General features: G+C 57.5%; 1 protein-coding gene across 1 annotated transcript in view; it reads left to right on the top strand.

The window, feature by feature from the left end:
• CASTOR2 (cytosolic arginine sensor for mTORC1 subunit 2) overlaps nt 1–26,262 on the top strand; it is a 57,138-nt gene that overhangs the window by 9,885 nt on the left and 20,991 nt on the right. The window contains exon 2 of the mRNA XM_023246384.2: nt 24,589–24,659. Within this exon, the coding sequence (XP_023102152.1) occupies nt 24,589–24,659 (71 nt within the window). The remainder of the gene's footprint in view (nt 1–24,588; nt 24,660–26,262) is intronic.

Raw genomic sequence — 26,262 nt, 5'->3', positions numbered from 1 at the left:
CTTTTCACAACTGAATAATACTCCACTGTATGGCCGTGCCGCCTTTTGTTTATTCGCCCACGGATGGCCATGTGGAATGGCATGGTTTGGCCGTCATGACTAACACTGCTGTGGACACCTGTGTGCACTTGTTGGCGTCGACCTGTGTTTCCGTCGCTCTTGGGTGTTTGTGTACCTGGGAATGGGCGTAGACATCATACGCCATCGCACGGTGACTCTGCGCTTGACTTTTTTGGACACGATTTCTCTAGAGTTTCTTTCCTTATTTTGAGAGACAGAGAGCAGGGGAGGGGCAGAGAGGGAGAGAGAGTCCCAAGCAGGCTCCACACTGCCAGCACAGAGCCCGAGGCGGGGCTCAAACCCACCAACAGTGAGATCGTGACCTGAGCCCAGATCAGGAGCCGGGTGCTCAACCGACCGAGCCCCCCCCAGGCGCCCCTGTGCACTGAACATTTTGAGGGCTGTTTTCCGCACCAGCTGTACCTTGTAACATACCTGACGTGTGGGGATTGGAACCTGGGGCCGCTGGCTGTGGAGTCACCGACTACCACATGAGCTCAGTGTGGGGAGGAGCCTGGAGGCCCTTACTGGGTGACAACAGCCGGGGCTGCCGAACCTCAGAGCCACTCTGTTGCTTTGTGGGCAAACAGGATTCTGGGGAAATGATAGCCTGCGTAAACGCCTAGCCTGCGGCCAGCCCGTCCCACAGTCCTTCTGGTCCCGAGCTGGCGGGAAGTTGGGGTCACCCGCATGGTCACACCCTTGAGTGGAGGTGAGGACGTGTCCTATATGGGTTCTGGTGCCTCCTGGGGCCCTCAGAGACTGCTCTGGTTGTCACCGGTCTTGAACAGGTGTTTGCTGGAGGGGTGAGCTTCTGGAGGGTACATCGGCCCTGGGGTGGCCACACCTGGGGGGAGGGCCCCGGTGAGGTGTCCGTGGAGGAGAGCGGCCCCCTCTCTGACCGGCCTAGGCTGTAGCCACCTGATCTGAGCTGGGGGCTGCCAGGAGATGAGCAGGGAGGGAGGGAGCCAAGGAGGGAGGGCGAGTGAGGTCAGCCCTCCCTCTGCACTGGCCGAGCCCTGGGCTGTAACCAGGTGCTGATTTTCAAGGTAGGGTTAATTTTCCCTCAAAGGCTGGCTCTCCCCTGAAACCAGGCCGGGCCTCCTGGACGCTCCCCTGGACTTTCCCCTCCACTGTCAGGGCCTCAGCCTTCCTTTAGATCCCTTCCCCACCCCATGGTTGACTCCCTTTCCTGAGCAGCAGAGGCGGCGGGTGGAAATTTGTTCTCAAAGTTCAGTGTTTTTCCTTCAGAGCTCAAAAGTCACCAATGCGGTGACCGATCTGGGGAATTTACAGCAGACAAAGCTTAACTTCCGCGATCTTTCTGAAGCGCCTACTATGTACCGGGGCTTTGCGCCATTCACCCCCGCCACGGCTCCGTGGGCAGGAGAGGGGCCCGCCCCAGGTCACACAGCAGACACGTAGCAGATCGGGGTTCGGGCGGGCTCCCCTGCTCCCAGCCCTTCCCCGCCTGGGCCCCGCTTCGCTCATGCCCGCTCCTAACTCCGCACGGAAGATCTTACTCGAGTGGCCGCTTCTCTGGGACGTGCCTGCCACGGTCAAGAAAACGGGTTTTCACTCCTGGGTCTGTCGCTTGATCAGCGGTGTGACCGCAGGCAGGTTGTCGGGAGCCGCCCCCCGGGGCTCAGTGGCCTCACCTTTAAAATGGGCAGCATGGTAATCAACCTCTTTGGGTTGTGGCGACGAAATTTTAGGTCGAGGGCTCAGGCGCCCAGTGCGTGGCGAGCTGGTTATCTGTGAGAATTCAGCGGATGTTTATTGAGGACCCTGAAGGGGGCAGCTGCACTGAAATCTGATCCCTTCCCGCACATGTGTCGCCTGCTCTGGGGCCGAGTGTGGCCCTGCCACCTGAGTCCCGGGCCCCGGCCCTGCCCTGGGGTCCTCGTCTAGAACACGGGTCAGCTGGTGGCACAAGGCAGCCTGGGGAGATTCCGCCCAGGTGAGGGCAAGCGTCACAAAAGGCCCAGCCTGACAAGGGCAGGGGCTGTGTTTGCAATCACAGGTGGCCTTGAGCATAGGGACTTTCCCGTGCCCATCCCCCCGGGGGTCCCTGCACGGCCTTGACCCCTCTCCGTCGTCTTCAGGATGCAGACAGAGTCCTGCGTGTCCACACTGCGTGGTTTGTGGGCGAGTCTAAACGTGGCGTCAGAGGCCTCGGGATGGGTACAGAGCTGTCACCCTGGCTGTGTGAGCCGTGACAGCAGGGAGGAGCCCCACTGACTCCCGTTCTTCTCAAGGGTCAGAATTTGGAGCCTGCAGGAGGATCTGGAACACTGCCATGGAGCTGTGGGGCGGGGGAAGGTTTCAGAAGGCTCCTTGGACTCTTGCCTCCCTTAACCGCCTCAGGGGTGAGACTGGGTCAGGGCACTGAGGGACGGGAGATGGCCCCGGCCCCCCCATCCAGGAGCTGGGACCTGTCCCTGATTCTTGTCTCCCTGTCCCAGGGCTCGGCCCCAGGCAGGTGCAGCTCTGAGGTGGGGGGAGGGCTCCATGGTGAACTGTCTGGGAGAACTCGTTTGCACCCACCACGGCTGGATGCCCTCCCCGCCCCCCCCAGCTCAGCAATCCTTTGGGGACAGGTTGCCCACCCAGAATGTCACAGATGGGAGCGAGGGGACCAGAGGGGTTGCAGGAGTCACCTGTAAATGACAGGCTGCCGTATCAGCTCCCAGAGCCAGGCCTCCGCAGGCCCCCGGTGGGTGGCCCAGATGTCAGGAGGACCCGCGCTTGAAGGCAGTGAAGCCACGTTTCTTTTTTTATCTGTTCTTTCTAAATACTCTTCAGAGTAGCTCTATTCAGAGTGATCTTCCCCCCCCACCCCCCCTCAGCTTCCCTCTGGCCATTTCCCTCCCCCAGCCCTTCAGTCCAAATTAGCCTGGTTTAACCGCCTGTAGTCAGGTTCCCCTGGAAAACAGAGAAGGTGCTAGCGTCCGCATCACAGGGCTGTTCGCAGGGTTAGCGCGGTCACACAGATCAAGGGCTCAGTGGGTGCCTGGTCCGGAGCCCAGCGCGGTCAGGGTCACAGGACCTGGAGGCGGTGGCATTTGTAAGATCCCACGTGTCCCCCTGTGCCGTGGGCCTGCTTTGCATTTGTGCTGCTAGAATGTCCCAGAAAAGTCAAAGCATTGGGAAAACACCCTGTGTTAACGCCCCAAGGAGTGCTTGTTCCCAAAAGCCGGGACCCCTGAATCCTCCCATAGAGTAAAGGTTCTCGCATCACCCCCACCCCCGCCCCACAAAGAGCCGTCTGTCCCTGTGAGGGCAGGTTTTCTCCACACTTCGCCCCTGCTCCCGCAAAGGAGGGCCCTGTGGGAGCAGCTCAGGTGAGCATGTCTCTGGGAAGCCTGTTCTCCAGCCTCCCGAGGGCTCATCTGTCACCCTGAGGGGCATCAGGCCCTTTGGACGGTGGCTGGGGAAGGCAGGGCCTGCACAGGGGGGAAGGTTCTCCCTTTCTGTTGTGACTTCCTTATACCTGGCCCTTGAGGCTTCCTCCTTCCTCACCAGCTCACAAGTGGGTCTGGATGCCAAGCCTATGCTGAGTGCTGGTTCCACGGGGGCTCGGACCTCAGCCCCGGAGTTGGGGACAGCCAGGTGGGGGTAGACAGCTCTGTAAACCCTTAATCACACCGTAGTCTAGAGAGAAGGACGTGCTCGAGCACAGGGAAGGAACAGCATGTGCAAAAGCACGGAGGCCTGGGCGGTGCAGCCCATCGTGTGCTGGGGCAGCATGGGGGCTGGAGGGAATGGCCAAGGGTGAGGGTATGAGGGGAAGACAGGGTGGCCACGGGAGCTGAGGGGGTCTGCCCAGGCTCTTTGGTTGGGATCCATTTGTCGGCCTAATCCCAGAGCCAAAGAAAGCTACCAGGGCGGGAGGGCAGACAAGGAAGAGGACGGCTGGGGGCAGGGCCCGGTAGGAAAGGAAGTGAGAGAGAATAAGGTGTGGAAAATAGACACTAGCAAAATCAGGATTTCGAACTGTGGCTCAGGCCATGATCTCTCAGTTCATGAGTTCGAGCCCTACATCCGGCTCGCTGCTGTCAGCCTGTCAGCACAGAGCCCTCTTTGGATCCTCTGTCCCCCTCTCTCTGCCCCTCCCCTGCTTGTGCTCTCTCAAAAATAAATAAACATCTAAAAAATGCATACAGAGTAACAGCAGCAACCAATCCACGTTAGCGAGAATAAGAAGAAAATCGAGGCGCAGGGGAGGGGGTGGCTGGAGGGAGAGGACTGTCCTGGGGTCTAGACAGATGTGAGTCTGAATCTCCTCTGTGCCGCCCGTATCCGTCTGCTCGGGCTGCAGTAACAAATACCACGGACCAGGCAGGCGGAAGAACAGACTGATTTCTCACACTTCTGGGGTCTGGAAGTCCATGATCAAGGTGCCCGCCTCTGCTGGTCCCCGTGAAGCCTTACAGATGGCCGCCTTCTCCCTGTGTCCTCACGCGGCCCTTCCTCGGCAAGCGAGATCTTTCTCTCTTTTATGAGGATGCTAATTGCATCCTAGGGGTCCCACCCTCGTGACCTCACGTAAACCCGATCATCTCCCAAAGGGCCGTCTACATTGAGGGGTCAGGGCTTCAACGTAGGAACTCGCAGGGAGACACGGGCATTCAGTCCATAGCACCCCTGGAGAATTCTTTCGCTTAAGTAAATCACTGTTTTCTTTTCTGGAAGGTGGGGGTGCTGCTATTGCCCGCCCCCAGGGTATTGTGGGAAACCCGTTGTTCGTGTGCGTCCATTGCCCAGACACCCAGCAGGTGTCTCAGCAGACCTCAAGCCTCAGATGCCGTCTGGAGATCTTGGGATACCTCCCTCATTTGTGGTTCGCCCGGACTCACCCAGCAGCTCTACTGGGAGCCCTGCAGGGAGAGAAGGCAGAATGCACCAGGGTCAGCTTTAGGATAATGGGTCATTTGGCCTGTTAGGTGGGTCAGGGTCAGAGTCCCCTGGACCAGAGGGTTACAGACGGGAAAGAGGTGGTGCACCCGTCTGGGAGAGGCAGGGAGCCCCATCCATTCTCCTGGCATCAGGTCATGGCCGGGACGTCCCTGGGCTCCAGGTGGGAAATGACTGCCGGGGTCACCGTGCAGGTACACGGCGGGCTCCTGACGCCATGCCCCTAACCGCTGAGCCCCTCCCTCCCGTACCCTCTCGGCGCACCCCAACGTTACGCCCCTGCCTTTGCAACTCACCCCGGTCCTACCTCCTCCTGCAGGAAGGCCTCCTCACCTCACTGCTTTGTTTTCTCATTTGTAATTTTGGGGTACATAACAAAGTCACAACTTGTCATTCCAAAGAGACGCAAAGGTGCCCAGCGATAGCTCCCTCCCTCGCTCCCCTGTTCTTCAGCCACGTGGCTCCTGCCCCACCGGCGACGACGGGGTTCGTGGGGACTCTTGGGGAGATAAACATATGTAAACTTGCGTCTGTGGTATTTTCCCTCGTCTTTCTTTGCTTTCGTAGCATAAATTGGTATTAAGCCACGCTCACCGCCCCCCGTTCCGCACTGGGTCTTTCAGCTGACCCTCCCCTTAGCAGAGATTTCTGCCAAAGTCCCGCCCCTCCTTTTAACTCTTACGCCATCAGCCACAGAACAGGTGACTGTCGTGTCTTCAACCTGTCCCCCGCTGGTGGACACTCGTTCCCAGCCCTCTTTGTTGTTGTTGTTGTTGACAGTTAATGCCATAACATACCATCCGGGACACGGACCCCATCTTGCCTGGGACTGCGTTTGCAGGCAAAGGTCTAGAAGCTAAGCCGTGGGTCAGAGCATCTGTGTGCGGGGGAGGTCCTCACGCGGCCCCTCCAGAGAGAGGTTCTAGTTCAGACTCGCGTCACGGTGTCGCGGGCCTGCCCTCACTGTCTTGGTGCCCATCGAGCCTTCAGACAGCCTGCTGGTTGAAAGTGCCCCCTTTACGTCCCCTTCCATCCTGGGGGTGCCTGAGTGTGCGGGCCCATGCGTGTGGGCCCTGAGGTGCCTGGTCGCCTTCTTGTTGGGGGCTCTTTGCCACCGTTCACCTTAACCTCCCCCCCCCCAGCTTGCAGGACCCCGTGGGCTGCAAGAACCTTGGAGTCTTCCCCACCCTATCCCACCCCCAGTCCCTGCGCACCCAGCCGGAAGTCAGCCCGCAGAGTGAAAGCCCCGATTTTATTTGCGCCTGTTGTGTGGGTATTGGCTTATCTGGATGGCCAGCTCTCCCTCTGTCCCCCCGACGTGCAGGTGAAGGCAGCTGTCTGTCCACCAGGCCCTGCGGCCCAGGCAGTGAGACCCACACTCAGCCATCCCCGGTGTACCCAGCCCTCAGAGCTGGGTCCCTCCACCCAGGGAACACCCCCTTCCCGGATCCTGGGCTCGCTCTCTCCTCCACGACCGTTGGAGACTGTCCCAGGTACCAGGACCCCAGCCGTCCCACCCTCTGGCCGAACTTAACTGATTGAGAGGCTTCAGGCTCTGGGACCGGCTGGGCCCGAACAGCACCCTGCCCGGGGCCTGCATGGAGTGAAAGCTGTCCCCAGAGGTGACGGGTGCCACACCCCCATAGAAGCACCTTCCCACCCCAGGGCGGTGAGTAGGCAGCTTCTGGCCCCTTTCACCCTCAGGGGGCTCACTCCTGCCAAAGATGATCAGCCCTGGGGTCACCCACCTCCTGCGCAGTTAGAGAAGACGATGCCACGGAGGGTCTGACCTCTGGGGCCCAGAGGGTCTACTGACAGCCCCCACAGACCACTTACCTGACACGTGTGGCACATCCTGTCCACTTACCAGCTCATAGCCTTTGGCAGGGCGTTGACCTCTCCGAGCCTCGGTTTCTTCATCCGCAAGATGGGACGATAATGCCAACTCGGCCAGCTTGGCCATTTTTACGCCGCTTTCTAGACTTTCTCTCCTTTTTTCTGTCACCACTGTCTCCCTCACTTTCTCTGTCTCGGTGACTTCGGCAAATTGAACGCGGCCCCGGGGATGTTGGCCATAGCCAAGTGAGAATTCTAATAAAAGTGAGCAATTTGTCCCAAAGCCCGTGGAAAGCCCTCAGGGCCTAGACCTCCTCCCCAGGGGGCAGGGCCGGTTGGCCACTGGACTGTCACCAAGTGCTCAGGGCAGCTCCGAGAGGCGATGACAGGCGTAAACCGGGCACAACCAGATGCAGTGTCCTTGGGGAGGCAGCGCTGGGGAGGTTAGGTTGTAAGGGGGGACCTGGCTCCGGGGCGGGGGGGTTTGCATGTGTCAGTTTTAGGCCCCAGTCTTGACTCGAAGCCAGTGTGCAGTTAGTTAGCTAGAGTGCGGGGGGCCGTGAGGCAGCTGGGGCGTGGGGCTTGTAGGTGGGTTTCAGCTCAAGTTTGACCCCCAGGCCAGGTGCCTGAACATTCTAGAAAGCTCAGGGGCCAGTGACCTCAGTCCACGTGGTAAACGAAGCCTCGCTCTGGCTGGGCCCACCTGGGGAGAGCAGACTGCCAGGGAGGCTGGAGACAGGGTGTCACATCCGCCCCTCTCCTGTCCCCACCCACAGGCCTGGCCCCCATCATTTGGGTAAGTGCTGTCTTCCTGGGGGAGAAAGATAGCACGTTGAGTCCCTAGTTGTTGGCTGCTCTGGGCAGGACCAAGCCTCGCATCACGGGCTCCACTTTTATTTCATGGATTTGGAACTGAACCCCAAAAAGAAAGGACTGGCCGTGGTGCACGGTGGTCACACCAGTCCCCCAGGGTATGGAGCAGGCCCCGGCCCCAGGGCCCTGCGGGTGGTGTCTACTAAGAGATGTCAGGAGGGCTGTTGCAGCTAAGACACGGGGGTGGCGAGGAGGGAGCGGGGCACGGCCTCAGCTCCTTCTCCCTCCGTGTGATCACGTGTTCCAGCTTCACACACTGTGCTGGGCCCTTCCCGGGGACCCCCTTTCTGCCCTCTTGTCCTTGAGGGTGCAGCATAGAGACCCCATGGGCGGGGTCCCCTCTGGGAAGCTCCCCCAGCTTTGTTCGCCCTTGACGTGGCTCCCCCCCATTCATGGCTGTGGGCCGAATGCCCGTGTCCCCTAAGACTCATGTGCTGACACCCTAATCCCAAATGGGGACAGTATTTGGAGATCAGGCCTTTAGGAGGTAGTTAAGGTCAAATGAGGTCAGAAGGGTGGGGCCCTGACCCAGAAAGATTAGTGTTCTTGTAAGAGGTGACACCAGGGAGTTTGCAGTCTGCCTCCAGCCTCCAGAACTGGGCGAGGTCAGTTTCTGTGTTTTAAGCCACCCAGTGGCTGGTGCTGTGTTAGGGAACTCTGTGCCCTCTGTGTCCCCCACGCCACCCCTGCCCTCCCAGGCCCCAGCAGTGAGGGCCAGTGGAAGGAGCCCAGGCTCTGGGCTTGTTCAGACCCTCTTCCTTCGCTGACGGGACTGTGTCCTGAGCCTCAGTGTGCCCACCTTGGTAATGGGAGGGGGAAGAGCGAAGCAGGAGGTCAGGCCCCAGAGGCACAGCAAACAGTTTTCCTGCCCTTTCTTCGTGGCTCAAGGCTGAGCTCCTTGGGGGTGCCTGGGGGGCTCAGGCGGTTAAGCGTCCGACCCTTGATTCCGGCTCAGGTCACGATCTCGCGGTTCATGAGATCGAGCCCTGTGTCAGGCTCTGTGCTGACAGTGCAGAGCCTGCTTGGGATTCTCTGTCTCCCTCGCTCTCTCTCTCTCTGCCCCTCCCCCGCTCTCTCAGAATATTTATTCTCTCAGGACAAATAAATAAACTTAAAAATTGTTTAATAAAAAAAGAAAAGCTGGGGTCATTTCAAGTGCTCAGGGTCAGTGTCTGTCGTCTTCTCCCAGGAGCTCAGCAAACATCAGAAGGACTTTCTGGGGACACTAGTGAGTGCTGTGTCCCTGAGGGCCTTGCTGACATCACGGAGCCAGGATGGAACCCGAGCCTGGAACGGTCCCGGTGCTGACTGGGGGTGGGGGGGTGGGGGGGAGCGGTTAACCACAGGGGAAGATCAGGGACCGGGGTGGAGGCTGCTGGCGTTCGAGCGAGTGGGGGACCGAAAAGGCCCAGAACCGCACCATCCGCATTGGTAGCCTCTAGCCACATGTGGCTGCGCAAACGCAAATTAATTAAAATCAAATCAAATCACGGCCTCCTCAACCGCACCAGCCACATCTCAAAGGGCTCAGTGGCCACATGTGGCCAGTGGCTATCGAACTGGACGGCGTGGGTGCAGGACGTTTCCGCTCTCCAGGAAGCTCTCCCAGGCAGTGCGGTTCTAGATCTGCTTGGACTGAGGCTCTTCTGCTTCCCGCTCGGGCACCACCACCTCCAGGATGCCCTCCCCGAGCTCCCGACTCCCCAGCGTCTACCTGTTACCTGTCTCTGCTTATTCCCTGAATCCCGTCCCCCCCCCCCCCCCGCCTTATATAAACACATCGTCACCCACAGCAAACAGCACTGGGCCCGTGGAACCGTGGTGGACAGGCCACGCGTTCTGACTCGAGGAGTGCCAAGGTACAGCCCAAAGCTCAGAGAGGCACAGGACATACCTGGGGTCACCCAGCTTGCTGAGAGCGGGGCCGGGAGTCAGAGCTCGTGCTCCTTCCTGACTCCCAACTGAAGACCCTTGCAGGGGGGCGACAGGCGAGGAGACCCTGAGCTGTGCCTTCCCAGGCTCTGGGCTTGGGCACCGGCGAACTGCAGAGGGAGGCAGGCCGCTCAGAGCAGCGGGCTGCCGAGACTCCCACTCAGTGTCCAGAGTTGGCACATTGGAGCAGGCCGCTTGCTTTGATCTGGTTTACGTTTTTGCTCCACCTGCTGCTGACCCCAACCTCAGAGGCCGCCCGGGGAGCTCTGAGCCCCCTCGGTGCTCCAGGCGCAGACCCCACGAGCGATCATATACACGGGCACCCCTTGCCATCCAGGAACTTGACTCCCCCCCTCCCCCACCCAAACCCAAGACCCTTGAGAACTTTTAGGGGTCTGGGAAGGAAAAGGCGGTATTTGTAAGCCAGACGTGTTTTCTTCGGCCCACCCGGTGTGTTTTCAAAACATTTTAAATGCGGAGAGAGATCACAAAACTCCGGATTTCCGTCTTCTCTGGAAAAATTGGAAGACCTTGTGACCCAGGACCCACAGGGTAATAGGTTATCAGAGCTGAGTGGCGGCTGACTCCCCTTTCAGCAGGGAAGGAGCCTCCCCACCGCCCAAGGCAGCCTCGATCCTTTCTGCTTCCTGCCCCCCCACCCTCACCCCCGCCCCCGGCCAGACCAGGTACTGGACCCATTTGTCATCGTGTTATCACCGACCAGTTTCTTGGGTCCAGAAAAACACGTCTCTGTTCTTCTTTCCCAAAAGTGCAAGGAAGGAAACAGGCTGAGAAGGAAAGCCTGCTTCCTGGTGCAACCCGTGGACATTCCTGGGTGTTTGACATGCAAAGCAGGTCTTAACCCTGGTTCCCTTCACCCCATGGGCTCAGCCGCCTGCCCCTTGCGGGCCTTTGAGTGTAACCTCTGTTCTAGACATTTCCAAGCTCTTCCTTGACCGAGATCCACCCCCACCCCCGTCCTCCTTCTCCATCCCACCCCCGCTTTGTTTCCTGTCCCTGGGACCCCTACAGGTGCATCTGTGTGCAGCTCCTGATCTTGGGGGGCCCTTGGGCAGATACTGCTGACTTGGTCCAGACAGCGGTGGCTGGCTGGGCACAGCTCCTCGGGGCTCCCGACTGGAGGGGCACGGGAGGTGGGGGTCCGCCTAGGTGCCTGTCTGACATGGCCAAACTCACGGGCTTCCTTTCCTGGGTCCTGCGTCCCAGAATCCCCCGGGGTCCCCACTTTGGGCTGCGACGGATGGAGCCTGAGCCCAGTTCCCCCCACCTGAGGGAAGACGGGACCCAAGCAGGAGCAGAAACTGCACAGGGACATTGTGGGGGACATGCAGGAATGACTCTCCATGCCTCCAAAGTGGGCTGCTTAAAACAGACCCAATCTGTTGCCGTCACCACCCCCCCAACCCCGCCTCAGAGGTTTCAAAGCTTTTTTTTTTTTAATTTGATCATGCTGAATGGTTTTCATTAATTCATTTAGTCAAAACTTTACCACCTCGTCTGTGCCAAGTGCTGGGCTAAGGTTTTTTTTTTTTACTTTTTTTTTTTCTTTAATTTAAATCCAAGTTAGTTACCATATAGTGTAATAATCACTTCAGGAATAGAATTTAGTGATTCATCACTTACAGACAACACTCAGTGCTCATCACAAGTGCCCTCCTTAATGCCCATCAGCCATCTAGCCCAACCCCCAACAAACACCCCACCAGCAACCCTCAGTTTGTTCTCTGTATTTAAGAGTCTCTTAGGGTTTGTCTCCTCTGTTTCAAAGCTTTTAAATTTTTTTTTTAACGTTTATTTATTTTGGAGACAGAGAGAGACAGAATATGAATGGGGGAGGGACAGAGAGAGAGGGAGACACAGAATGGGAAGCAGGCTCCAGGCTCTGAGCCATCAGCCCAGAGCCCGACGCGGGGCTCGAACTCACTGACCGCGAGATCGTGACCTGAGCTGAAGTCGGACGCTTAACCGACTGAGCCACCCAGGCGCCCCTGTTTCAAAGCTTTAAAAAAAAATTTTTTTTTAACATTTATTTATTATTGAGAGACAGAGAGAGAGAAGAGCAGGGGAGGGGCAGAGAGAGGGAGACACAGAATCCAAAGCAGGCTCCAGGCTCTGAGCTGTCAGCCCAGAGCCCGACGACACGGGGCTCGAACTCATGAGCGGTGAGATCATGACCTGATCTGAAGTCGGATGCTCAACCTAACTGAGCCACCCAGGCGCCCCTGGTCTGTGATACATATCGATCCCACTTTAATTTTATGTTTGTTTATTGTTTGAAGAACAGCACCCCCATCACTGCGACCACGGCGTTGACGGTAACTGCCTCCTACCCACGCTTACCTTTCCCTTGACTTCTAGTTTGGTCCCATGTATGTATCTGAAAAAGGCCATCTGGCTGCGGGTCATCTTCTGGGCCTTGCTTTTGTTCCCACTCAACGTTGTGTTACAAAGTGTAGAAGATGTTCCACCTTTCCATGAGTGTAGACAGTTCAACCACATCACCGTAAGACTATTTCCCTTCCTTGAGTTAGGGTCTCTCCATGCAGGATCCCTCTGTGTGCTGCATCCCCTGCCTAGATCTCTTCCTCCAGGCCTCGGCTTCTGTGTCCCTCCTCTAGCCCATCCTAGGCACCCCACCCATGGGAGGGGGGCATAGGCAGGTTGGGGGGGGTGGTCAGAATGTGCAAAGAGAGTTCTTGGGGAGAGCCTGAGCTGCTTTTGTGGAATTATGGGAATTTGGGGCCTAGGAAGCCAGCCAGGAGATTTGTTGTTATTGTTTTTAAATACGGAGGTTCATAGTGTCTTTATCCATAGTAGCCAAAAACCGGAAACAACCAAATGTCATCAACAAGAGAAAGGGGTAAATAAAAATATGTAATCAATACATATAAACATATTTTTTAGCAATAAAAATAACTATAGACTCGACAGAGAAATGGATTGATCTCAAAATACATTTAAAAATTTTTTTAAAAATTTTTTTAATGTTTATTTTATTTTTTGACAGAGAGAGACAGAGCATGAGTGGGGGAGGGGCAGAGAGAGAGGGAGACACAGAGCCCAATGCGGGGCTCGAACTCAGAGACTGCCAGATCATGACCTGAGTCGAAGGCGGACGCTCAACCGACTGAACCACCCAGGCGCCCCTAAAAAAATTTTTTTAATGTTTTATTTATTTTTGAGAGAGACAGAGAGAGTGAGAGCAGGGGAGAGGCAGAGGGAGACACAGAATCCAGAGCAGGCTCCAGGCTCTAGGCTCTGAGCTGTCAGTACGGAGCCTGATGTGGGGCTCAAACTCCCAAAGAGATCGTGACCTGAGCCGAAGTCGGACGCTCAACCAGCTGAGCCACCCAGGCGCCCTGATCTCAAAATACGTGGAACAAAACAAGCCAGACACAAAATGGTACCCACTGTGTGATTTCCTGGTGGTGAAACACACAACGCACACTGATCCATGCAGTTAGGACCTGGAGCAGGGGTTTCCTGTCGTGGGTCGTAGGGGCTGACAGCGAGGGACAGAGACTCTGCGGTGCTGGGGACATTCATGAGTTATTGGGACAGGGCTACATGGGATTATACGTCTGCAGAAACTCATCTACCTGTACAGCTGAAATGTGTGTGTTTCATTATGGTAAATCATGCCACCGTTTTTAAAAAGTTTGGGGTAAAAAGGGGCGCCTGGGTGGCTCCGTTAAGCGTCTGACTCTTGGTCTTGGCTCAGGTCCTGATCTCATGGTTCGATTCATGAGATCAAACCCCGCATCGGGCTCTGAGCTGACAGTGTGGAGCCTGCTTCAGATTCTCTCTCTCTGCTCCTCTCCTGCTCGTGTACTCCCCCACCCCACCCCCTCTGTCTTTCAAAAATAAACATTAAAAAAAAATTTTTTGTAAGTTTGGGGTTAAGAAAAAAAAAGATATGAGAAATTATGATCCAAGCCCGGCTTTGATCTCATTAAAAACGTTTCTTGGGTCACCTGGGTGGCTCAGTCGGTTAAAGCATTTGTCTTTGCCTCAGGTCATGATCTCGCTGTTTGTGGGTTTGGGCCCCACGTCGGGCCCTGTGTCGGAGACCACATCGATAGAGCCTTCTAGAAATAAGCCACCCCTGGATGGAATGAATCGCCTCAAAAAAGGAGTGAGCTTCCCTAACCTCGGGGCGTGCAAGCAGAAGCTGGGTCACCCTCTATCCAGGGTCCCATTGCTGAAAGAGGTCGCACACCGTGGCCTTCCTGGCTTGACGTTGTGGTTTTTGTTCAACGGGGAACCTGTTGTAAGCTTTCCGCAAATTAAATAAACCCTCACCGCCCCTTTCCCTCTGCTCACTGGTCTGGCTCGTGGATCGGAGCTCTCAGGGTGGGTCTGCTAGGCCGCGGCCCCGCCCCCACCACCCTTGCCTCCTGTTGAAGGTCCATTGCCCGAACAGGACTCCCAACTGGCCGGGGCTTGTCGCATGCCTGAGGGGAGGCCCGTGTGAGGGCCTCGCTCTGCTGGGCTAGGAATCCAAGAGTAAACAGATCGAGTTGCCAGTGTCAGCTGGGCCTTCCGTAACAGACGCCACAGCAGTGGAAAACGAGAATGTTCTCTGAGATGACTCAACCTCCCGGCCCCCAGGTGGGGGCAGCCCCGGGCCTCGGCTCTGCCCTGGTGACTGGCTGTGGGCCAAGCCCAAGGGGGTGGCCGTGGGTTTTTAGGGCTGAGGACTGGGGTGCCTGTCAGGGTGAAGGGCACACACGTGTGGCCATCTTGGCTCTCTGACAGGTTCCTGTCCTCGGTTTCCTCATCTGTGAAATGGGATCAACACTCTCTCTCCCCGAGGGCAGGTGTGTGAAGTGAGTCCAAAGCAGCGTAGGCAAAGTGCACGTTGGAAGCTTGGGACCACCGCCGCTGGGACCCTGGGAGTGACAAGGGGGCCCCCTCAAGGTCCACCTGCATCGGGGAGAAGAAGTTACCACAGGAAACCAAAGAGGAGTGTCACTGTCAGAAGCTGGTAGATTCCAGGGTCCAGGGGAGGGCCTTGGCCAGCCGTGTGGGGTCCAGCCGATCAAGGGCAAGGACGGGAGGGCGTGACGGAAGAGGCTGCGGAGTGGCTGGGGGAGGTCATTGCTGAGCGGAGCAGCACTGTCCCGGCCGGTGGCAATAGCCAGAGGGTTGGCGTGACCGGCTGGGGGAGGGGAGGGGAGGGGAGGGAAGAAGGTGGCGGCCCGAGGAGGAGATGAGGATCAGGGAGGCTTTTTTTAGGATATTGGAAACTTGAGCCTGTTGGTCGGTAAGACCAGGAAGCCAAGAATGAGATGGAGTCCCCTGTGGGAGGGGAGAAAGGGAGAGAAGGTTGCCTTGGGACTGGTTTTCTCTGGCCAGAGACAAGGCATAAGATGGGTGAGAAAACCGAGCTGCTTTGAGAGGGGGCGCTCCCCAGCTGGCCTGAATCTTAGGAAATTGGGGGTGCAGCTTGGGGTGCGGAGGGGGAAGGAGGGCCCAGCTGATCCCGAGAGGGGGGATGGGTAGGAGCCAGGCCCTGGAGTGGGGGCATTTCCGGCTGGAGGCCATTGCTGAGAAGGACGGTGCCGGACAGGGGTCATCTAAGGATGGGGTCAGCCAAGGAGGCCGCCCAGGACACCCTGCCCCAGAGCCAGCCGCACACGGCACAGCATCGGAGCGGCCACAGGAGCGCTGGGGTGACCCAGCAGCCGGGGGCACTCATGGAGTCGCCAGGCAGCAAGACAGCAACCCCAGGCAGTGCCCCTGCTTGGCTGTAAAGTCCCGCGATAGCAAGCCATCTAGGGACTCTTGTTTCTAATTAACAGTGTCAGGGACTTGGGGAGGGGGTGGCCAGGACTACGATTGCTTCAGGGTCCGGTATTTTGGTTCTTGTGTTCAGCATCCTGGCGCAAAGCCGTTTGCATCCTTGGAAGGGCAGGTGGGCAGGCTGTGTGTGTGTGTGTGTGTGTGTGTGTGTGTGTGTGTGTGTCCTCAGCGGCTGTGTGAGGGTGCCGACCTCTCACCCTGGCCCTGGCGATCAGGGGCGGGGTGGGGGGACCCCTCTTGATGGCTGGAGAGACGGGCTCAGGGGCCGTGGAAGTGTCTAAGGCCACAGTGCCGATGCCGTCACTGGGACTCGAACCCAGGCCCCCTGACTCCAAAAGCAGTGCTCTTTGCCGAGCGTGAGCTCGTGGCCCACAGCTCCATCGGAGGGTCACACAGAGCCTGGACCGTGGGGACCGAGTTGGGGAGTGAAGCTCTCTCCGTGGAGCCAAGGTGAACCCCCAAATCCCTGGCCAGCCACGGCCCAAGTGGGTGAACTGGACCGGGGAAGGGGGGTGCTGTAGTCCTGGGGCCAGTCCTGCCCATCCCGTCCTGGGGCTCTTGTGGATTCTGGCGCCTGGACCCGTCTCCGGCCACCTCTTCCGGGTGGCTCTCGAGCCGCGTTCCCACACGGTCTGCCTTCAGGCCGTGCCTGCGGCCCCTCACATTCGCCCCAGAGGACCTCGGCCCAAGCGTGACCCTGTGACCCTCCGTGCGTCCTTGCAAGCCCGCCTTAATCACTTACCTGACCGACTCGCATTAGAAGGTGCAAAGCCAGAGCAAAAGAAAAGTCCGGACAATAACCTGTGTTTGACCAGAGGCCCCCCCACCCCCTCCACCCCCAGGTAATCCGCACCCTTCACCCCCTGGCTTCTTTTTTTATGTAGTTAGGTTGCAACTACACGTGGTCTTAAAGGTGGTGTTTTGGGTTTTTCTTTAATTTTTACACGATAGCTCCTAATGCCGCCAAAATATACGACGCTGTGCATGATGTTTGGGGGCTTCCTTTTCCCTCTGCTGTCGTACGGCTGAGCCGCATTCATATTCTTGCAAGTCACTGTGGACCGTTCATTTTGATGGCTGGGTAATCGTCTTCTGTCATTGTCCTTCTCCTCGCCCAGTGATGGGCGTCTGGGTTGTAGCCAGGTTTTTGTTCCTGAGAACAGGCCGTTAGGAATTTTCTGGCCGGTGCCTCCCGTGACGTGTGTGTTTCAGAGGGTGGGCACCTTCCTCCGAGGGGAAGAGCTGCGTCACAGAGATGATGCTGCGGGGCCACACCTGCCTCCCAGCTGTCCCGCCTCAGAGACCAGCATAGTGGACCCGAGGCAGTAACAGCCTTAACCTAACTGAGCGTCAGTTTTCCTGCCGGAGAAGTGGGAACAAGTCGTGCATTCAGTTGGCGCCGCTGATGCCCAGACCGTGGCACATCCTGTGCCAGGCGCGGGGGGACCTGGGTAAGAAAGGCTCGGCCCACCGCCCTGATGGGAACAGGGAACAGATGGATGGCTGAGCCAAGTCAGATCTGGAAGTGAATGATCTCTGACATTGTCATCACGGGGAGGTGGTGGACCGGGGCTGTGACCTGCCAAGGGGTGTTGGGCTGGGGCCACTTTATGCGACTGACCTTTCTCGGCGAGGGTTGCGGTGGGGGCCCACAAGGAAGGGGGAGATCTGGAATCCGGCAGAGATCACTTAACACCAGAGAAGCCACGAGCCTGTACGCAGAAGGCGTTGTCTGATCCGCGAGGCCTGCGCGCTCCCTGAGAATGCTGCTGGGGGCGGGGGAGGTCCAGTTCTGCCCGGGGTCCCCGGGCCAGCTCCTTGACTCAAGGCATCGCGTGACCACACGTTCTTAAGCAGGATCTTTTTTTTTTTTTAATGTTTATTTATTTATGTATTTTGAGAGAGAGAGAGAAAGAGAATCCCAAGCAGGCTCCACGCTGTCAGCACAGAACGGGGCTTGAACTCACACTCACGAACTGTGAGATCATGACCTGAGTTGAAATCAAGAGTCAGCACTTAACTGAGCCACCAGGGCGCCCCATGCAGGATCTTGAGCACTGCTTTGTGTGCTTAGGGCCTCCTTAAATCCTACCCTACTCTGCAAGGGAGTTATTTCCTCTTTCAGAGATAAGAAAGCCGCTCCAACCTTGTCTTGGGTGGGTGGCTGTAAAGCCAAGGTCCACACTTAGGCCTTTTCCATCTCAGATCCCCCAAGGAAGAAAGAGAACCACAGTCAGCTCAGATGTGCTCCGCGCTTGGGTATGTGTTCATGAAGCAAGAGGCTGGACTTCACCCAGACTGTGTTTCCACCCTGGCACAACCTGTTCCGTCCTGCCGGGCTGCCCCAGGCCATTGGGACATGCGTAAGGAAACAATAAGGAAGCCACTCTCGGAAGCTTGTGGCCTTGGCCCTCAGGGCAGGGCTTGGCCGGCCCTTTGCCCCAGGTTTCTCACCTTCCCCTGGTGTCCCTGGAGGAAAGAAGTGAGGGGTCAGTGGAGGCTGGAGTCAGAGGTGAGGACAGTCAGTCTGCTGACCTCCCTCCTGGTGCCTCTGGCCAGAGCGCTGGCTGTGGAAGACCACCGTTCCCTGCCACGGCCTTGTGCTTTTCACTGACCTTATCTCCTCAGCTTGTGGAATCTTGTTTCCTGGCCGCATAGGGACCCACACCCACCGCCGCCAGCCTGGCCCAGCCCCCCCTGCCCCGCCCCCCCCCCCCCCCCCCCCCCCCCCGCTCCTGTCAGCCTCCTTGAAGAGAGTAGCCTCCTAGCTGGTCTTAGGGCCCCCGCCTACTCCTTACCCTTGGCCACAAGGTACTCCCCTCCCCTAGGACCCTTCTATGGGTCTTATGGGGACCTTCCCTGTACCTGCTCAATTTTCTTTTTTATTGTGGTCAAATATACATAACAAAATGTACCATTTTAACCTTTCTTTTTTTTTTTTTTTTAATGTTTATTTATTTTTGAGACAGCGAACACACATGAGCAGGAGAGGGGCAGAGAGCGGGATGGGGTGGGGACAGAGGATCTGAAGCAGGCTCTGTGCTGACAGCAGAGAGCCCGATGCGGGGCTCGAACTCGCGGACCGTGGAAGATCATGACCTGAGCAGAAGTCTGATGCTCACCCGACTGAGCCCCCCAGGCGCCCTTAACCATTCTTGGGTGCACGAGTCAGTGGCGTTAGGTATATTCACCCTGCTGTGCAACCGTCACCCCCATCCATCTCCAGAACTTTTCTATCGGCTCAAACTGAAACTCTGTTTCCATTAAATGACTGCTCCCCGTATCCCCCTCCCCACAGCCCCTGGCAACCGCCCCCTGCTCGGTTTTAGGTTGCAAACCCCTGTTCTGCCAGCCCTCTGCCCCTTCTCCACGTTTTTGATTTGCTCCGTGGCACAAGCATCTCATGCACTATGTCATGTGTCCCACCCCTCCACAGTACATCCTAATTGTCCAGTTATTTAAGGCGGGGCCCCAGCACCCGAAACAGTGCTTGACACATAAAGATGCTTAGTGATCTGTTTGTTGAATGACTGAACGATCTAGCCACCGGGGTTAGGCTGCTGCCTGGGTCCGGGAGCTTTCTCCAGACCCCAGTGATTCCTTGTGCCCTCCCCACCCCCCTTTTTGCAATCCTGCCCGTGTGTGTCACCCTGGAAGCTGCCAGCACCGTCCCCCACACTGTGATTATCCTGGCCGCCCGTGACACGAGCACGCGGGTTTTGCCCGTGTTGACAGAAGAAGAAACCCCTTTTCAAGATCGTCCTTCAAGTCCAGAACTAAAGCTTGAAACAGCAGCCTCCAGTTGCCGAAGACAGCAGAAATGAAACGGAAGCAACACAAGAGACCTATCGAAGACCCAGGAAAAACATAAAAAAGGCTGGTTGAGAGAACAAAGCCGGACCCACGCCATCCGCCTGGCTTTCCTTTGGCAAGGACCTCGCTGGACAGACCCCGGAGCGCTTCTGTCGCTCGCGGTGTGCGGTTGCAGAAAAGCATCAGCTGGGGCCAGCGGGGTCTCGGGAGCAGGTCGGACCCCAGCCCCTCCCCCTCCTCACTGGACATGCTGCAGAGAGAGAGATGTGGCTGAACTTCCCTCGCTCTGGACCGAACCCGCGGCCCTTTGCAGGAAACACTCCCGGCTTCCCAGACGGAATTTCAGAATGGGCTGGTGGGCATTCAGAGACCCCAGCGGAACGAAGGAACAGGAACGTTTGGAAGCAGGTCCCTGGAACGTGCTAGATGCCTGTTCTGGGCCCCGTTTGCACGGCCCATCCCGTGGGCATGAAGAACGTGGGCTCATGTTAAAGCTCGGCCAGCCAGGCTGTCGTCACAAAGGCTTGCACTTACTCTGTGATGAGCCAGCAGGTGACCTCAGCGGGGTCTGGCCGACACAGGGCATCATGACCCCGCAGGAAGCAGGCTCCGGTCCCAGACGGGGTCTGGCTCCCGAAGCCAGCTCGGGCCTCCCCCTAGATTCAGGTCTTCGGCTCAGGATTCTGCACACAGGGAACCCTTGCTGATCCCTGACTGCGTGGAGGGGACGTCGTGGTGTCTGGGAAGGGAGGGCCGGGGAGTGCGACAGCCTGGCAGGGCCATCAGTCAGCCAGCAGGTGAGCGGAGAAGGTGACAGAGAGGCCCCTAGGGGCCCCGGCCTGATGGCGATGAGGCAGGCCACCTCCCCGGCTCCCCCCACGCGGACGGTCCGTGTGCTCAGACACGGCGGACGTCCGTGAAGATACCCAGGCCTCTGCGTGGCCTGTCGGGATGCTGGGGTGACGTCAGGCCCGGCCTCTTCCCTCGGAAACCATCATCCTGGCTGTCTGCTGGGGGCCGGGATGCTGGTGAGGCGGACGGAGACTTTTCAGCCGACGCTTGTTGCTTTGGAGGGTCAGGTGTGCGAGAGCTGGGACTGCATGGGACCCTGGAGGTGGCTGAATTCATCCTCCCCTTGGAGACCTCGTGCCCCCTGCAGCCCGCTGGTCTGTGTGGCCTCGCTGGTTGGTTGGTTTGTTTGTTTTCCCATGTTTCTTTATTTGGAGAGAGAGAGGTGGGGGCGGAGAGCACAAGCTGGAGAGGGAGAGAGAGAATCCCAAGCAGCGCAGAGCCCCGTGCGGGGCTTGAACTCACCAACTGTGAGGCCACGACCTGAGCCGAGATCAAGAGTCAGGCGCTTAACGGACTGCACCCCCCGGGCACCCCGCCTAACTGGCTTCAGAGTTTCTCTTTACTTGGAACACCAGCTGGCCTCCGTGTGGCCTCCCCGCCAGCTACCTCTGCCTTCCAAGAAGAATAAATAGCCAACGAGTTAACTGCTAACTAGAGTTACAACGGGTCTTCGCCCATTAGTGCTCCTTTGACAACAACCCTGTGAAGTAGGTGCTATTCTTACCCCCATTATACGCACGAGGAGACTGAGGCACAGAGAGGTTAAACTTAAGGTCACACGGCCATAAGCAGCAGCACTGCCTTCAACCCATGGTGTGCGACAGCCAGGTGGTGGCTGGAATCTTCCTCCAGGCCAAAAGGCATGGTCTGGGCCCTAGAACCCCTATTCTGTTCAACAGAGCCCAGCGATGCACGGGCTCCCCCGAGATGGGGGACTTGCACAATTCTTGGGGTATGTCCCGAGCCACAAGCTGCCGTCCCCCCATCTCTCTCCTTCGTTGCTTGGGGCTGTAGAATTTTACATCCTGTCTACCTGACGGCTCCGGCAGAACCTGCCCAGTGACAGTCGTACACAGTTGCAAGGGTTGTGCACTGCTCAACTCCGAGAGCGCTCTTTCACAGAGACTATGAGGTGAACGAGCCCCACCCCCAGAGTTGTGATACACCACCTGCCCAGCTGTCTGGGCAGCAGATCGGTCCTGGGTTCTTCTCACAGCTGCATGGGATTTTGCCCGCCCTTAAAAGGTGTTCTCCAGATGCACTCCATGGTTCTAGAATCATCTTTCTGTGCCTTCTTGGCCAGGCCCCTTGAGGTCACCCTGCTGTGGAGCTGGCGGGGTTCCACGTGGCCCGAGGTGGAGCCAGATGGGAGCCAGGCCACCTTGAGCCTGCCCCTCACTGTACAGAGGAAGGAAGCAGCCCCCGGGTGCCAAGTTGGGACCAGAACCCAGGTCTCATCTCCAAGACCACGGTCTTCACTCTCTCCCCGGGCTGCTTTGTTTAACCGTGTTGTTTCATCCCGTTCCTGAGTACTATGAGGGCACGTAGAGGGCACCCCGCTGTCTTCCTCCTCGGGTTTCCCAACAGCAGTTAGCAGAGGCTGGGTAATTGCTGGGTTTGGGTCCTCTCTCCAGACCTTCAGAGACAAAGTACAGAGAGGCCACAAACGCCGGGGGCTCAAGCATCTGGAGGATGCTTAGCCATGACTCATTAGAAGGCTGGGACTGGAGACTTTAGTGCCTCCCAAAGGAAGGGTAAGTCAAGGCAGCACCCCACAAAATACAGGCAGTTTGTCTGATCAGGGCTTCTGTGGCTTGGGGGTGAGTCGGTGGCCATAGTTCACTTTTTGGGAACAATGAGTGTCGATTCTATTCCTAGCCTGTGTCAGGCGTATGCACGGAGAATCCACAGTCCTTGCCAGTGAGAGCTCACGGTCTTCTGGGGGAAACGAGCGTTATTTGTGATAGGTTGTGGAAAGCACCCACGACCATCCTGCACAGTTGCACAGATTGTGCACTGCTCAACTCTCAGGGCATACTTCACATAAACCGAGATGAGCGAGTTGTGACGCGCAACCGTCTACAGTGGCTGTCGTGTCCTCTCGTGGACACAGTGTCAGGCTTCAGGTTGTCAAGGGAGGACAGGCTCTTTAGACTGGTGGCAGGCGAGGGAGGGGGATCGGTGCCAATGTGAGAAGGCTCTCCCCCAAAGAAGATGCTGACACCGGGTCGTGGAGGATAAGCAGCAAGGCTCCAGCCAAAGAAGAGGGAGGCTGGGGAGGGAGGCCGAGAGTGAGGGAGCAGGATGAGGTGGGAGGTCACGTGGAGGGGAGTGGTAGACAGAGGAGCCTGAGAGGCAAGACAGGTGGGGCTGAGCGCCACGGAGCGGGGGAACGGGGAGCAGGGAGAACCAGGGGCCTGTCAGTCCCTCCGGCTGATCCGCGCTCCCGGAGGCCTGCCCACCCCAAGGAGCGCATTTCGAGATAGGCGTCCGGTAGCTGGACCTCAGAGGCCCTCGACCCCGGGAGACGGGTCACATCAACAACATATTTATACCCCGTTTACACAGAGGCTGAAGCGACCGTCTGCTGGTGTTTATGCCTTTCCGGGACGGCTTCCATGGTCTATTTCTGGAGCATCCCTCACGGCCAAGAGGGCACAGGGAGCGAGTTGCCATATCTCCTTGCCTTCGCAGACAGCCGGGCAGCCGCTGTGTGTGACGGTCTGGTGACTGGGGGGGCTGCCAGGGCTCCGTCTGAGTGCACGGGGGTCCCCAGGAAGGAGCCAGGCCGGGCCGGGGTTGCCACTTCCGGAGGTGGTCGTCTGCCGTTGTCCCCGAGCAGTTGCAGATTTTCTTTGTCCAAGCAACATTGCCAGTTGGATGGGGGACAGAGATGTGACGTGGAAACCGAAGAGCCGGATGGAGCTTGAGGAGTGTGTGCGGCCGGTTGAGCAGAGCGTCAGCGGGGAGGAGAGTGACACCTTGCTCACGACTCTGGCACAAGAAATTTCTTTAGAGTCAGATGCGTCTGGGGCGCCTGGGTGGCTCCGTCGGTTAAGCTTCCGACTTCGGCTCGGGTCACGATCTCGCGGTCCGTGAGTTCGAGCCCCGCGTCGGGCTCTGGGCTGACGGCTCGGAGCCCGGAGCCTGCTTCGGATTCTGTGTCTCCCTCTCTCTCTGCCCCTCCCCTGTTCATGCTCTGTCTCTCTCTGTCTCAAAAATAAATAAACGTTAAAAAAAATAATAAAAAAAATAAAGTCCGATTCGTTGAGGTATGCCGCATTTGCATACGGTAGAACCCACCCCTTTTAGGGTATAATCCTTTGCGTTTTGACAAATGCGTGTGGTCTTGTTACCACTGCCACAGTCAAGATACCAAGCACTCCCATCAACCAAAAATTTCCTTGATGCTGTTCTACTTCTGTCTTTAATTTGGTTTTAACGTGTATTTAGTTTTGACAGGGAGAGGGAGAGCACAAGCAGGGGAGGGGCAGGGAGAGAGGGAGAGAGAGGATCCAAAGCAGGCGCCTCGCCGACAGCAGTGAGTGAGCCCGACGCGGGGCTCGAACTCACAAATCTCGAGTTCGTGACCCGAGCCAAAGTCGGACGCTCAACCGACGGAGCCACCCAGGCGCCCCTCTTTCCCGTTTTAACCCCTGTGGGAGGGATCGTTGGGCCCCTGCTGGGGTTACTCGCCAGGCCTCTCGCTGCCGGGGCTCCCCGCGATGGATGGGTTTCGCACGCTGGGCACCGAACCCGGGCCAGGCCTCCTCGTGCTTGAGAGCCACAGCAACGCCGAATAACCATGGGCCGTTTCCGGCTGCTGCTGCTTGTGTCGTTCTGGGGGCCCTTGCAGCTGGATGAGGGACAGGGAGGCAGGCACCAAGGGGCAGTGAGTGCCACACCCTGGCCTGGAGGAATCGAGGGTCTTGTCTGGGGACAGAAATGATCAATGCACACCCGAGGCTGATCCGTATTACCGAAGGTGACGGGTGACAGTTGGGGGATCCGGGCCCCCCAAAGGGCACAGATGGCCGCATCTCTTTCTCATGCAAGGAAGAAAAGTACCCTAAAGGCTGGGCTGTCGGTTGGGTGATGTGACTTGGGTGTGGGACGACCGTGGGAACTCCCGAGTTGGTGGGGGGTTGGGGGTGGGGGATTGGGGGTGGGGGGTTGGGGGGGACAGCGGTGGAGGCTTAGATGTCAGAACGTGGGGGGGCCTGCAGAAGGCAGTTCACCCACCTGCTCCCTGCCAGAGCCCCCCTTCGGCTTCTTCCCCTGGGAAAAAGTGGGATCTAAGCCCCTTCAGCTGTAGTAGGGCAACCTAGAGGCTGGCTCAGGGGTCCCCAAAGATTGGGGGGTGAGAGGGGACCACCAGCCTCTCCAGGCCCCCCTGAGGCCTCGGGAGTCGAAAATGGAGGGCCTTGGCGGGGGCGACTAACACCGTGTCCTCTGTCTGTCTGTCCGTCCGCCATCCAGGTGCAAGTTCTTCAGTCTGACCGAGACGCCCGAGGATTACACCATCATTGTTGACGAGGAGGGCTTCTTAGGTGAGTGCTTCCACCACTGGCGCTCGGCCGGACAGTGGCCTGCACTCAGTGCTGGCTGCCCGCCGCCTTATTTCTGCCCCTCCACCTCCTTACTTTTTGCCCGCCGCCTTATTTCTGCCCGCACCCGCCGCCTTATTTCTGCCTCCCCTCCGCCTTCCTAGCGGTGGGTTAGAAAGTCAGCAGGGTGTCTATTTTCTTCTCTCCCTGTGCCCTGGCTGATTCCCCCCTCCGTTTCCGCTTGTGAGACTCCCCCGGGAAAGGCGACAGCAGAGCCAAAAGGGTCAATAAGACGGTGCTTACCCCGCTGGGAACTGAAGCTGCCAAGAAGGCACCCAGGGCTTGTTTTCTTGAGCACCTGCTGTTGGGCGAGGGGCTTTAAAATGTCCTCAGTCCTCGTTCCCTTTGGAGGAAGCCCTGATTATCTTCCTTTTGTGATTTTCCTTTCCGTTGTTCCGTTTTTCAGATTGGGATATCATTCACGTATCACAAAGTCCACCATTTTATTTTAGTTTTGAATTTTTTTAATGTCTATTTATTTTTGAGAGACAGAGTGCAGATGGATGGGCAGAGAGGGAGACACAGAATCCGGAGCAGGCCCCAGGCTCTGAGCTGTCAGCACAGAGCCTGATGTGGGGCTCGAACTCACAAACTGTGAGATCATGACCTGAGCCGAAGTCGGTCGCTTAACTGACTGAGCCACCCACGCTCCCCATAAAGTCCACCATTTGAAAGTGTCCAGTTCTGTGGTTTTTGAAATGCACGGGGTTGTGCAGAACATTCCAGAACATTTTCATCACCCCAAAAAGAAACCTCGTACCTGTTAGTATCACTCCCCCTTCTCCCCTTCCCCCATGTCCTTTTGGTTTCATCAGTAAGGTTTTTATTATGTTTGTCCTGCTCTTAAGCTCGAAGCTCCTGGAGCAGAGGGGACGTCACGGGCCCAGGCTCACCAGCCATCAGCTGGGCTGCCCCCGGAGCAGATGTTCCTTCCAAGCCCCTCAGTTCCGTTCCTCAAAGCATGCAGAGAACGCAGCAAATTCAGAGTTTTTATAAAAACCCTATTCCGCCCCAAAGACAACTCCTGGTCACTTTTTTTGTTTTTTAACGTTTATTTATTTTTGAGACAGAGAGAGACAGAGCATGAACAGGGGAGGGGCAGAGAGAGAGGGAGACAGAGAATCCGAAACAGGCTCCAGGCTCCGAGCTGTCAGCACAGAGCGCCACGTGGGGCTCGAACCCACAGACCGCGAGATCATGACCTGAGCCGAAGTAAGATAACATTTCCTGTGATACCCCAGCCTCTCACCACGCACGTCGTGGTGGACGGGGCCTGCCTCCTCACCGGGTCCCCAGCGGTTAGAATCCACGTTGTTTCCTTGTTCTCTAGTGATAAATTTGTGAACTCCTGAAATGTGTAACATACGTTCTTATCCGGGCTGGCTCCTAAAATGAGGTCTGAGACGTGGTGTTTGTGGGGTCAGAGGTCAGCCATCTGTGTGGTTCTCAATGCAAGCTGAAGGGCGGCCGAATGAGACCGTCCTCACTGGTGAGCACGCGAAACCCCGGGGGAACGGATACGGCCCCCACCCCCTCTGTCATCCTT

This window comes from Felis catus, chromosome E3, assembly GCF_018350175.1.
Source record: "Felis catus isolate Fca126 chromosome E3, F.catus_Fca126_mat1.0, whole genome shotgun sequence".
Classification (NCBI taxonomy): Eukaryota; Metazoa; Chordata; class Mammalia; order Carnivora; family Felidae; genus Felis; species Felis catus.
Note: the sequence above shows the minus strand (reverse complement) of the source record. Positions and strands in the feature narration are given on the sequence as shown.